The sequence below is a fragment of the Cicer arietinum genome, chromosome 1 (assembly GCF_000331145.2).
Source record: "Cicer arietinum cultivar CDC Frontier isolate Library 1 chromosome 1, Cicar.CDCFrontier_v2.0, whole genome shotgun sequence".
NCBI lineage: Eukaryota > Viridiplantae > Streptophyta > Magnoliopsida > Fabales > Fabaceae > Cicer > Cicer arietinum.
Window position 1 is genome coordinate 49,099,873 of NC_021160.2, and position 13,060 is coordinate 49,112,932.

The window sequence follows — 13,060 nt, forward strand, 5'->3', positions numbered from 1 at the left end:
TATTTTGCTGGAGACTTTGTGTCAAACTTGGTCTCGACCCACCACCTCAAGACATTCCCATGCCATCCATATCCTCATCCTCAAACGCTATATCACCACCACCTCAAGGCATTCTCATGTCATCCATATCGTCATCTTTTTCATATAACAAAACGAAATAATGAAGTAGGATGTTGCTGATAGTGTCTTGAATTTACATAGGATCGTAATTAAGAATTTCAGAAGTAAAGTTTAATGCACTTTAATATTTGTTTTTCACTCTAAAATTGATTTTAACTCCAAAATTAAATTTTAAATTAAAGTTAGAATTTGTAATTTTAATATTTAATCTAAAATTTATTATTCAACTTATTTTTATATTATTATATCTAAATATAAATTAATTCAATGCTTTTAAACAAAATCGATTTGTTCCGACTACATGTACGAAATTATGTATAAAAAAAAAATTAAAAAAAGAAGAATAGTGACTTCGTTAAAGCAAGTTGTAGAGGAGGTCTAACAATGGAATTAAATATTTGGTCAGGCTCGTACATTTGACACAGTGGGTTGTGTAACCTTTATACACTAAAAAATACCTTTGGATTCTCACAAACAAAGACTAGTGAGAGAAAAAAGGGAGATAAAGAAAAGTAGACATTAAGCAGAAATTAACCAAAGAGACATTATTGAATGGAATATATGAATATAGTAAGTGGTAGGGACGGCTAAGTAAATTTACAAGGCCAGCTCACAAAGATGCTTTCCCCAATATCAACCTCAATCAAAAACATCACCTCAGTAAGAAATAAAAATAATAAAGTAAAAAACAGTGAGATCCACATCTACCAACAAATCTTTTCCCCTTTCTTCAATTCCCATTACAAAGATCGAGAAAATCAAAATGCCAATCAAAGATACTTCTAGCTAGAAAATAGCATGTACAGGACCTGGAGTCACTAACGCCGAACCAGGCGTAGTAGGTGTACTACTCATCGGCGGTTCCGCCACACTCTGAGGAGGAGGAGGCGGCGGAGACTGAATCAATGGCGGAGGAGGCGGAGACTGAATCAATGGCGAAGGAGGCGGCAAAGATGGGTTGGTGTTGGCGTCAGGAGGGGGCGGACTTGTTACTACCGGCGGAGAATCTGCGGGAGGAGCAGGCGGAGAAATGGGGTTGTCATTGTTAGGAGGGGTAAAAGGGGAATTTGGAATGTTGAAATTGGGCGTTGGAAAAGAACCGCAAGAGTCATCAGAGCATTTTGCATTGTTGTTGTGATTGTGGTGACGGTGTATGATTCCAAATCCCAATACCAAACCCGTAACAACCAGCACAGTAACGATGAAGATGAAGATCTTTGTTGCTTTTCCTACGTAGCACATTTTTTTAATTTCTCTGAACTTGTTCTGCAATCTAGAGGAAAAATAATAATGTGTGATGGTGGGGGCTCTGTCCTCCTTAATTTCGCTTTTCGTTTTTCTTATGGTACTGCTGCTGCTGTGCTCTTTCTACCTATCTGTGTTATTTTGTTTTTGTTTAGGAGATATGGGTGTGGGGTTTGTGGGTTCTTTTTCGTCTTTTTCTCATGGCGTTTTAAAAGAGAGAGAGTGTGCGTGAATGAGGAGGTTAGTTACTGGTTGTTCTTGCTTACTGGCTGGCTGGCTTATAAATAAGGATATATAGAGTGGGCAGGCACGTGATGGTTAATTAAAGTGAATATTGGTAGTGCCAAATAAGGACTAAGGTCAAGCTCACTTTGTTTCTACTTTACTGCATACACTGCCTACCTCTTGTTTACTCATAACAGTTTTTCATATTACTACTAATATATTCCACTGACCGACTGTAACCATTATACTCCTCCATCTTAACCTACTTTTTCTGCCCATTACTGTGTTAGTAGCAATACTCTTAGCTTAAACCATTTTTCTCACACATTACAAATATTAATTTACCCCATAAAATGCTACATTCATCTAACTCAATAGGCAAAATAAATTGCATCCACAGCAAACATATTATTCTAATAGTTTAGAGCCAAAGTCTAAGGTGTTGAATATAAAAATTAAGCAAGTAATTCAAAATTTGAATTTGAAGTTAGATATATTTATTTTTTTACCTATTTTTTATTTATATTTGAGAGGAGTACTATTTTTAGTGGATCTTATTTAAAAAATTTCTGAAACTCTAATGATAATTTACGACATTGTTCTCAAGTATACGTTAATGGATTGTTTTGTCTTCATGCCGTGACAAAAGTTTGATTGGTGACCACATGTAAAAGTGATTCACCCTAAAACTCATCTAAGTTAGATATTGTTGGTTTATATCAGTGAATAGATAAGTTAATTCTTAAAAATAATTTATGAATTTTCGAAAATAATAATAAAAAAATGATTTCGTTGACGATAATATTTTGAGTTTTTGATGGAATGTTAGAAGGAAGAATAAGAATGGTAAAGTTGTTTAGGGTGGGGGCAATGTTACGTTACGAGGTCCATCCATATATCACATGATGAGAGAACGGGAATCTACCTTGAACGAGGAGGATGAATCACAAGATATACTTATATTGTTTGAAACAACCAACCAACCGTTAAAAGGGGAAGCAGTCAAATATCATAGAGACTCGAGCCTGACCCTGACTCTGACAGACAGACATGCATGTCTGCCACCTCAGCCTTCCTCTTAGGCCCCTTCTCACCCGACCGGCCTTTTACTAACCAAACAAAATGGGCCAACCAAATGGCCCAATGGATCATAATCAATCCCAATTGAGGATCACAGCCCAAAGGGGCTAATAAAAAAAGAGTGGTCGACATAATGAGAACCACATGTAGTTAAGAGTGAAAAATGAAACTAACGTACGGTGTAGAACTAGAAGCTCTTTCTCCCAATTATCTTTGATCGTTGGTCCAAGAAAGAAGAAGCAATACCGACATCAACCATCACAATCACGCACACTTCTCTTATGAGTCTTTAATAATAATAATTCAATTCACAAACAGAAAAACCATTTCCCAAACAGTACTACTAAGCAAGACATTCATTTGTGTGTCAAGTACTCATATGTTTCTTCACTACATTACATGCATTGAATCAAGGAGAGTAGGAATTAATTAATCTTGTTTAGGAGGAGGAAAGCAGCTAGCTTGATGTTTACAATGAGGAGGACAATGAATACAACGTTTGAGGTTGAAGAAAGGTATCTTAAGAAGGGAATAGCATTGAGTAGAGAAGCTATACGTGTGGAGAGAGCAAGGAAGCCATATACAAGGACGACCAAACAACACTACAAATTAGATAATGCTATTCGTCTTCACCTCAACAAACATCGTTCTGTGCCATTCAAAACTTCAGCAATTGCTCAACCACAGGTAATTAATTAACTTTTATTTTCATTTACCTTTTCATCATAATATATAGTACCAAATAATGTCTAAACAAATGTACTACCAAATAATAATAATAATCATTATTATTATTATTATAATCTATGATCTGCTTGTGTTGTTGTGAGGTCAATGAGAGGATGAAACTACCCACGCTTTATTTGAGTGGTCCACACTTGTGGAAAGTATGAGACGTGTATATATAAAAAAACAAAATTAATAAGAGTATGATGTAAAAAAAGTCATAAAACAAAAACAAATGAGAAAAAAGGTAAAATAAAAATTATCTATTTCCACCCACATATTTGCCCTCATCAGAAATTACTTGCATATTAAAAAGATGCTTAAAAGTAAGTTATTACAATATTCAAATAAAACTATTTTCCTCTTTCCCCTCCCTCCTTGTTAGTGTCATTTCTTTTGTCATTGAAAAAATTTCTTTAAAAAATTCCCTTTACAAATTATAATATGGATTAATTAATCTTCTTGCTTCAATAACTTAACATGATAAATAAATTTTATTAATAAATCACTTTAATTAATTTAGTGACCTTTTTTTCACATTAATTTAATGATCTTAGACTTAAGAGTTCTATTCATCTTAGAAATTTATATTGGCTTGGCACTACTAAAACAAGTGTGCAACTAGAGCTAGAGGATGCATATGGAAGGTGTCTCAAACCTGATCTTCAACACACCAATATGGTGTAACAGTGGTAAAGACCGTTAAATTTAAAGATTGAAACTTTTTAATAATGTAACATTTTTGGTCAAAAAATGCAGGCACCAATTGTTCCAACATACGAAGATCCAATGCTTGCAAATTATGTACCTGTATATGTGATGCTTCAAGTAAGTCATCAAATTACATTTTCCAAATTTCCATCTATGTATATTTATATATGATTATATTCCACTTCAAAAAAATGTGTTGGTTCCTTCCAGCTAGGAGTTATTACAAATGACAACATCTTAGAAGACAGAGCAGGACTAGAGAAACAGCTGAAGGAGCTAAGAGCAGCAGGTGTTGATGGAGTTATGGTTGATGTTTGGTGGGGTATAGTTGAATCCAAGGGTCCTAAACAATATGATTGGTCAGCTTACAGGAACTTGTTTCAACTTGTTCAAGATAGTAAACTTAAGTTACAAGCTATATTGTCATTTCATCAATGTGGAGGGAATGTTGGAGATTCTGTTTTCATTCCTTTGCCTAAATGGGTACTTGAAGTTGGTGAGTTAGACCCTGATATCTTTTACACCAATCGCTCAGGTGTTAGGAATAAGGAGTGTCTTTCACTTAGTGTGGATAACAAACCTTTCTTTAATGGAAGAACTCCTATTGAGGTTAGATAATCTTCTTGAAAAGTATAATTTTGTTTATGCTCTTATTATTCTTGTAATTCATGTCAAAATTATAAGTTGATATGACATATTTAAGTAAAATCAAGTGATAGCAAAATTATAAATGGATATATCATTACTAATCTATGTAACACCAACACTTCATATTGAAGGTGTGTTTGGTCCAACACTGACACACGTGATTACATTAAATTATACGATTTTCTCAAATTATTATTAGCGTCAGCATGCCAATAAATCAATTGACAAAAGAAAAGTGGTGACTGTAGAAAGTTTACAAAAATAATTAAGTGCCTGACTACACTAAGTTTAGATATCGATTCATTGGAATGTATTGAGATTTAACATAGTGAATTGAGATTTATCTTAATGAATCAGTTGCAAGATGAAATTCATGTCCAAATAGATATATACACTAGAGGTTTCATATCAATTTAGTTTAATTTTACATCAAATCGAGATATACTGCATGTATCGTAAGATAGCAATAACTAATTAACCAAACTCTAATGCTTGTTATCATGTTTGTTTATGGATGTTAAAATTGGTTGTTTGATGCAGATGTATAGTGACTATATGAAGAGTTTTAGAGAGAATATGGCAGATTTCTTAGAATCTGAGCTACTGATAGATATTGAAGTAGGACTTGGCCCTGCTGGAGAGCTCAGATATCCTTCTTATTCAGAATCTCTAGGATGGGAATTTCCTGGTATTGGAGAATTCAATGTGAGTTTGTGACTATTTCTGTTATAGAAAACAAACAAGGTTTTAACTTGATCGAATATCAAACTGGTTTGAGCTAAGAGTTGAAGGAGCTAAAAGACCTAGGTTTAAATCTTGATGAAGCAAAAATACTAACTTTTGCCTATAAAAAACAATAGTGTGAAAATATAGGGTTTAAACTTGACATTATATATTAACTATTCATATCAATTTCATAAACCATTCCAATCTCAAACTTAATATACATGCATTTGAAATCTTGCAGTGCTATGATAAATATCTTCAAGCTGATTTCAAAGAGGCTGCAACAAAGGCAGGCCATCCTGAATGGGAGCTACCTGATAACGCAGGGACACGTAATGACACACCTGAATCTACAGAATTTTTCAGATCAAAGGGAACTTACCAAACAGAGAAAGGGAAATATTTTCTTACATGGTATTCCAACAAGTTGCTGATACATGGGGATGAGATTTTAGATCAAGCCAACAAAGCATTCCTAGGTTGCAAAGTGAAGTTAGCAGCAAAAGTAAACTCTCAAATATCATATTATAGATTCACATAGCCTTATCAAACATTTTTTATGTGTTTTAATGTTATGTTTAGATTTATAAAAGAGGTATTTTAACAGTTGATACACGACGTTGAAGTATGCCTAATGCGTCAGTGTGAAACATCGTTGATGTCAATAATTGAACACGACTAATTATAAATTGTAACTAACATATATTGTTTCCAGTATTTCCTTCCCATGCATTTCACGAGTTCTTAATACTAGTATATATAGTAAATTAGCAAGTACATTTTTTACATGAATCAGCTGAAAGTTTTAATATAAAACAGGTTGCTGGAATCCACTGGTGGTATAAAACTGATAGCCATGCAGCAGAGCTTACTTCAGGATATTACAACTTAAATGATAGAGATGGATACCGTCCCATAGCAAGGATGCTCTCTAGACATAATGCTATTTTGAATTTCACATGTCTTGAAATGAGAAATTCTGAGCAAAAACCAGAAGCCAAAAGTTGTGCACAAGAACTTGTTCAGCAGGTAATTTAATCTAATCAAATATGTTCTCTGCAAAATCAAGAGAATTTGTGATTGATAAATTCCATCACATGTTGCTAATCATAAATCAAGTTAGTTATTCATAATATAGTAGCATGTGTTCATTACTTTTCTATTATATGTATGTCACTTATTATACATGTGTTCATTACTGACAGTGGAAAAAATAAACTACACAAGCGCCTAACCATATCTCATCAACTAATGGAAGACATCTGTGTACTATGAAACACAACAATAGACACAAACACGTTGATACAGCTAATGTTAAAAGGTCAAAATTGAGAAACAAAATTTATAAATCTGCATCTAAATTGAGTAATTTGTTTCATTCCAAAAATTTATAAAAAAGGATAGCATAGTTTTTCACTTCCATTCATCTATCTACCATCGAAAGGCTAAACATTATATAAATCAAATTTAATGTCCATAACCACTCATTGATCATCATCACTTTGACACATCATTAATCTTCGTAGAAGTGTCTAAAGACAAGGAGTGTCAAAGATTTGTCGAAGCTAAGAAATTTGTTTCAGGAAACACTTGTCTGAGTCGTCGAACATGTGTCGTATGAGTGTCCTATGTGTGTCGGATACAGCAACACACCAAGGTGTCTGTGCTTCATACAGTGTGCAAGGATTTGTGTCAAACTTTTTTATATTGTTAGTTGATAATTATTAAACTCATATACTAAATGCAAAACACAGAATTAGAGAAATGATCATGCATTCACATATAGGTCTTGAGTGGAGGGTGGATAGAGAAGCTTGAAGTTGCAGGGGAAAATGCTCTTCCAAGGTATGACAGTGAAGCTTACAACCAAATCCTTCTAAATGCTAGACCAAACGGTGTTAACAAAAAAGGCCCTCCAAAACTAAGGATGTATGGAGTCACATACCTACGTTTGACAGACAAGTTATTGCAGAAACAAAATTTTGATTTATTCAAAATCTTTGTTAAAAAGATGCATGCTAATCAGGTATGTGTAATATAATATATAGTTATAATAAATTGAAAAAAATAAATATATATATATATATATATATATATACATATATATATATATATATATTTCTTCATATTTTGTGGTGTTTGAAGTGAGTTAATCAAAGGGTCTGTTCCATTTTGCAGGATTATTGTGCAGAGCCAGAGAAATACTATCATTACACAGTTCCTATGGAAAGGTCAAAAGCGAAGATTCCATTGGAGATTCTTGTTGAAGCAGCTAAACCAGTGAAGCCATATCCATGGTCTGAAGTAACGGATATGAGTGTTAGTGATGAAGCTACTGGGTTTTTTGCTAATATAATAGCATTGATCTTAAGTATTTTTAAGCTAAACCGAAACTGAAAATGTAAAAGTATTGTTTAAATAATTAAATGGGAGAGGAATTGATATTGTATCATATATTGCCTCGTTGTTCAACTATGAGAAAGAAGAAAAAGAGTTAAAGAAATTAAAAATTCCTGTATTTTTTGGAGATGCGGGGTATCGATCCCCGTACCTCTCGCATGCTAAGCGAGCGCTCTACCATCTGAGCTACATCCCCATGTTGAAAATATTCACTTGTGAAAGTTTATGAAACGTATCTACGATGATATTGTGAAACATGCTTCCAGATACATTACGCTTCATATGTTTCTTTCTTTGATGATTTTCCATCATAAAATTCTCCATCTGGTGCTCAATCAAATACAATTACAAACGTTACGAAAAAAATTATAACGTATGAAAAATTATTTAGCAAGTTTGTTTCCAACTTGCAAAGTATCGTTTTTGTTGTCAAACTTAGATCCTTTACAATGTGAATTATGTGTTTTTAATATTTAAAATGTGTATTTAAGTTACTTTAGTGATTTTTGTTGTGAGAAAATGAAATGTTGGTTAACTAAAAACATTTTTGAAAATAATAAAATATCTTTTTTTTAGATTTTCATTATTTTAAAAAAAATATAGATAAATGTTTACTTTAAAATTTATGTTAAGTGGTTTTTTCATTAAAAATTTAAGGTGAAGCAATAGTTTCCTAGAGAAGAAAGTACTTGTAAATTAATTTATATTTATCTTCTAAGTTTAATTATTAATAAAGAGATAAGAAAATATTAAAATCAACAATTGTTTCAATTTTTATAAATGATGAAACTGGTAAAAAGTTGTTTTAGAAAAATATTTTATGTGTTTTAAGGCACTTGTTAATAAATTAAAATTAAAAACTTTATAAGAAAAAGAACAAAATTTTGACTTTTAAAACATTAAATGACAGCTAACTTGAAATATAAATTTAATTTATCCATAATAATAAATAAAAATTGAAAACTTAATTCATCGCTTATTAAAATAGAAATAGTTAAAATTATAGGTTATTAAAAAATTATAAAAATAAAAGATTTAATTTATATATATCATTGTTGAGATTTTTATAAAGTGATTTAATACAATCTTTAAATTGATAAAAATATTTAATTTTTATTAAAATTATTTTTAAAATTATTTAATAAATAATTATGATCGCTAATAATATAAATTTTTTAATGCATTGTAACAAAATAAACTCAAAATGAAAATAGTTAAAACTGAATTATGTGCGGGAATATAAAGAAAACTTTGAATTAGATAATAACTTTATGTCCAACCAAAACAATATATCTTCTTGAAAAGAAAAAAGGCATTTGATGAAAATAAATTGCATTTATACCAAAATAATAAAAATAAAGAAAAAAGAAGTGTTTTTATAGAAAAATAATAAAAAAAGACATGATAATATGTTGATAGCATGTAGGATTGTTCCCCCCACGTCTCTTCAATTCAACGCGCCATTCTCATTCTTCCTCCTCTGATTCTCCCAACAACAATACACAACTTCTTTCATTATTCACATAAATAATTCACCCCCAACGTGATTCTGCATTTGTTGAACAAATTAATTTAAGAGTCAGTTCCAACAATTTCAACAAATTACCGAAATTTGTTGTGACAACAATTTGACAAGGTGCATGCATGCATTTGTTGTTGTTATAGTTACAAGGAAAATTCATTCATGTTCGATGAGATGAAAAGGAGGTTATGCATTTTTGTTGATGAATTTAGAAGGAAAAGTAGAAATGACAACACCTGGTTTTGTAGTTGTTTATGTCATTCTTCTTTTTGCTTTCACCAAAGGAGGCTCAGAGGGGAAAAGATGGAAACATGACGAGTTTTATACACATTATGTTGGAGATAAGGTATCTCATAATTTTTATTAAGTATTCTCAATGTATATAGGAATAAATTCATATTAATTTAGCAAAATTGTAGTTATCAACTTATGAGTTTGATTGTATTATTGTTCCAGTCAGGATTTAAATTTGGTTGTTATTGTCTAGTGTACTATAATTTACCGTGTAACTATTGAAAAATATGATTTTAATCTTATACTTCAAACAATTTACTGAGGTTTTTGAGCATCTTGATATAATGAAAATATGCATAGCGAGCTACCTATAATGTAGTTAAAGATCAGCTTGAGTTATAGTCCAATTGTGTTGATTTTGTGATTATGACTTTGTTGTATGATGAATTGCATTCGTTTAATCGGTTGACACAGGCAGAGGAGGTGTGGAAGTATTGTAGGAAAGAAATGATAGAGAGGAACAATGATATCAAAGAATTAGACTTGCATCTATTGGATGTAACAAGAGAAAAGAGATCTACTCTTGCAGTGGAAAATCATATACATATGAAACAACACTTTTTGGATTGCATAAGAAACAGAAATCTTCCTATTCCTGTTTCAGAAGAAGAAAGACATTTGTTGAAGAAGCATTATGAGTCCCTCTTTGGTTTAGCAGGTGGACATAGATATTTACTCTCAGAGTCACAACAAAATCAGACACCACAAAGCCCTGATTCTGTTTCCCCATTAAAACCGGAAAGTCGCGTTGCGGTACGAGTGACTTCTCCACCTCCAATTCCTGAGGTCTCATATGATGATTTGCCATTTGTATTGCCATCTCCTCCTCCTCGTGCTTTTGACCCAATAAATAATGGCAAACAAGAGAAAGTGATTATTGTTTCTATAGTTGCATCTGGAGCTATAATCTTAATAGGTTTATTCTTATGTTGTCGCGAGGTGAGGAAGAGCATGAGAGTTGACAAAGATGACAGGCCTTTACTCATATTAAGCTCAAGTGACTTGTCTGGTGGTATGTCTATGTTATTGTTTGGTTTTCAATGCTAACTTATAATGATAGTGAAACATTTACAAAGTCTATTCAATAAATGTTTCTTTTGTATTGCAGGTAGTTCACAAAAGTCTGTTGGTTTTGAAAATTCTGATATGAGAGAATATAGTATTAACTATGGAATGAATCCTTCTACTGTTAGGAATTCGTCCATTAAGCATGAAGAGAACAATGCCTCAATGGTTGAGATAACATCATCGGATGGAAAAGGACAAGTACCAGTGTCCTTATTGAAACTTCCTCCAGGAAAATCAGCACCCGAGGCTCCAACATTGCCGCCTCCTCCACCACCTGCTCTTGCGCCTCGGCCTCCACCTCCTCCAAGAATGGTTAGGCCTCCACCTGCTCCTCCCAAACCAATGGCTGGTAGAACCCAAAAATCACCTCTAGGACCGCTTCATTCTAGTGAGGATGCTGAGTCTGATGCTCCGAAACCGAAATTAAAGCCATTTTTCTGGGATAAGGTTGCGGCAAATCCTGATCAAGCTATGGTCTGGCATGAGATCAGAGCAGGGTCATTCCAGTAAGAAACATTTAAGTCATGTTAATATAAAAAAATTTATGGAAAATTGTGAAATTTATTATTAATATGATTGCTGAACTTGCTGAACTTTATAACAACTTACCAGGTTCAGTGAAGAAAAGATAGAGTCTTTATTTGGCTGCTCCAACCAGAACAGAATTGAAAGAAAAAAAGATTCTCCATCTTTAGAACCTTCTGTCCAGTACATTCAGATTATTGAACCCAAGAAAGCACAGAATTTATCAATTCTTTTACGTGCTCTGAATGTGAGCACAGAAGAAGTTATTGACGCCCTTAATGAAGGTGAGTCTAAGCATGTGTGCACTTGATTGTGTTTTTCTCTAGGCTACTTAATCTCAATCATAAAAGAATTGTGACTAACAATTATACTTAAACTCCAATCAAGTAAAAAAAAAATCTGCAAGTGTTTAGTTATTATTTTCTTTCAAAGTTTGTCACCTATTTCATGATTATTTTTCACTTTTATATGAAATGTTCATGATAACATATTACATGCTAATTTTATTGAATAACCTCACACACTAAGAAAGCTCTTAATTAAAGCTAGTCAATAATCAGTAGGGTTTTTACTTAACAATATATGTTGTTCATTTGACATTTGTACATTTATGATACCAAGAAATAGCCATTTGTTTTTTCTTTTATCTATATTTCGGACATGATAAACTCTTACTCTGATGATAGTTTGGTGAATGCATTGGAGCTTTTACATAGTTAGAATGATGAAAGGCGTTTTAAGATTCTTTCGATGATGGTTCTGCTTCATCCATTTCCGCATTAAAAAAATCAAAGGCTATGTTTTCAGCATTTCTCTTAGATTAACATTGGCATATTGCTATATCAGATTGACTTAATTCCAATATGTTGATTCAATTAGGTAATGAGATTCCTGTTGAGCTCATCCAAACATTATTGAAGATGGCACCGACAATGGATGAGGAATTGAAGCTAAGGTTATTCACAGGTGCCGTTTCTCAACTTGGACCTGCAGAGAGGTTTCTCAAGGCCTTGGTTCATATTCCATTGGCTTTCAAACGTCTTGAGTCTCTGCTGTTCATGTTTACACTTCCGGAAGAAGCTTCAAGCATTAAGGAATGCTTTACCACATTAGAGGTGAGAATCGGATTCATGGACTTTTTTTCTTTTTCTTTTTTTAAGTTCCAATCTATTTTGATTGTTATACACATTATTTTTTGTGTATAATCTATTAAGTCAAAATAGGTCCAAGTTTTTTAAAAAGGACTACAACCACATCAATCTTATTTGACTACAATTTCCGCAGCATCAACAATGTTGTTGCGACCGTGATTTAAAACTTTCACTTCAATATCTACCACTTACACTCTTACAAATTCCATCGATATTTTCGCTTTCAAAACATATGATTAGTGGTTGGTTAACTTAAAAAGCAGAACAAATTAATAACATAGCATGATAGCTGTTGTTGTATCTGACCTTAATGGCAGGTTTCTTGCAATAAACTTAGAAAAAGCAGGCTCTTCCAAAAGCTATTAGAAGCAGTTCTAAAGACAGGAAACCGATTGAACGATGGCACATATCGTGGCGGTGCTCAAGCATTCAAGCTCGACACACTTTTGAAACTTGCAGATGTAAAAGGAACAGACAACAAAACCACACTGTTACACTTTGTGGTTCAAGAGATCATACGTTCAGAGGGCATAAGAGCTGTAAGAACAGCAAAAGCAAGCCAAAGCCATTCGAGTATGAAAACCGAGGATTTTGTTGATGATTCGAATGGGGAATCGGA

General features: G+C 32.8%; 2 protein-coding genes and 1 non-coding gene across 3 annotated transcripts in view; 2 read left to right on the forward strand and 1 right to left on the reverse strand.

Moving 5' to 3' along the window:
• Positions 1–2,819: 2,819 nt before the first annotated feature.
• Positions 2,820–7,935, forward strand: LOC101491794 (beta-amylase). Its single transcript, XM_004487310.4, has 8 exons — positions 2,820–3,357; positions 4,156–4,224; positions 4,318–4,716; positions 5,296–5,460; positions 5,723–5,986; positions 6,301–6,510; positions 7,268–7,507; positions 7,660–7,935. Exons 1-8 carry the CDS (start codon positions 3,136–3,138, stop codon positions 7,876–7,878), a joined length of 1,788 nt encoding a protein of 595 aa, XP_004487367.1. The 5' UTR covers positions 2,820–3,135; the 3' UTR covers positions 7,879–7,935.
• A 69-nt stretch (positions 7,936–8,004) lies between these two features.
• On the reverse strand, positions 8,005–8,077 carry TRNAA-AGC (transfer RNA alanine (anticodon AGC)). The gene has a single exon. It is a non-coding gene; the product is annotated as a tRNA-Ala (tRNA).
• Positions 8,078–9,285: 1,208 nt separating this feature from the next.
• LOC101491482 (formin-like protein 3) overlaps positions 9,286–13,060 on the forward strand; it is a 4,959-nt gene continuing 1,184 nt past the window's right edge. The window contains exons 1-6 of the mRNA XM_073365940.1: positions 9,286–9,749; positions 10,112–10,709; positions 10,806–11,271; positions 11,378–11,574; positions 12,170–12,405; positions 12,759–13,057. Of these exons, the coding sequence (XP_073222041.1) occupies positions 9,606–9,749; positions 10,112–10,709; positions 10,806–11,271; positions 11,378–11,574; positions 12,170–12,405; positions 12,759–13,057 (1,940 nt within the window). The 5' untranslated portion in view covers positions 9,286–9,605. The remainder of the gene's footprint in view (positions 9,750–10,111; positions 10,710–10,805; positions 11,272–11,377; positions 11,575–12,169; positions 12,406–12,758; positions 13,058–13,060) is intronic.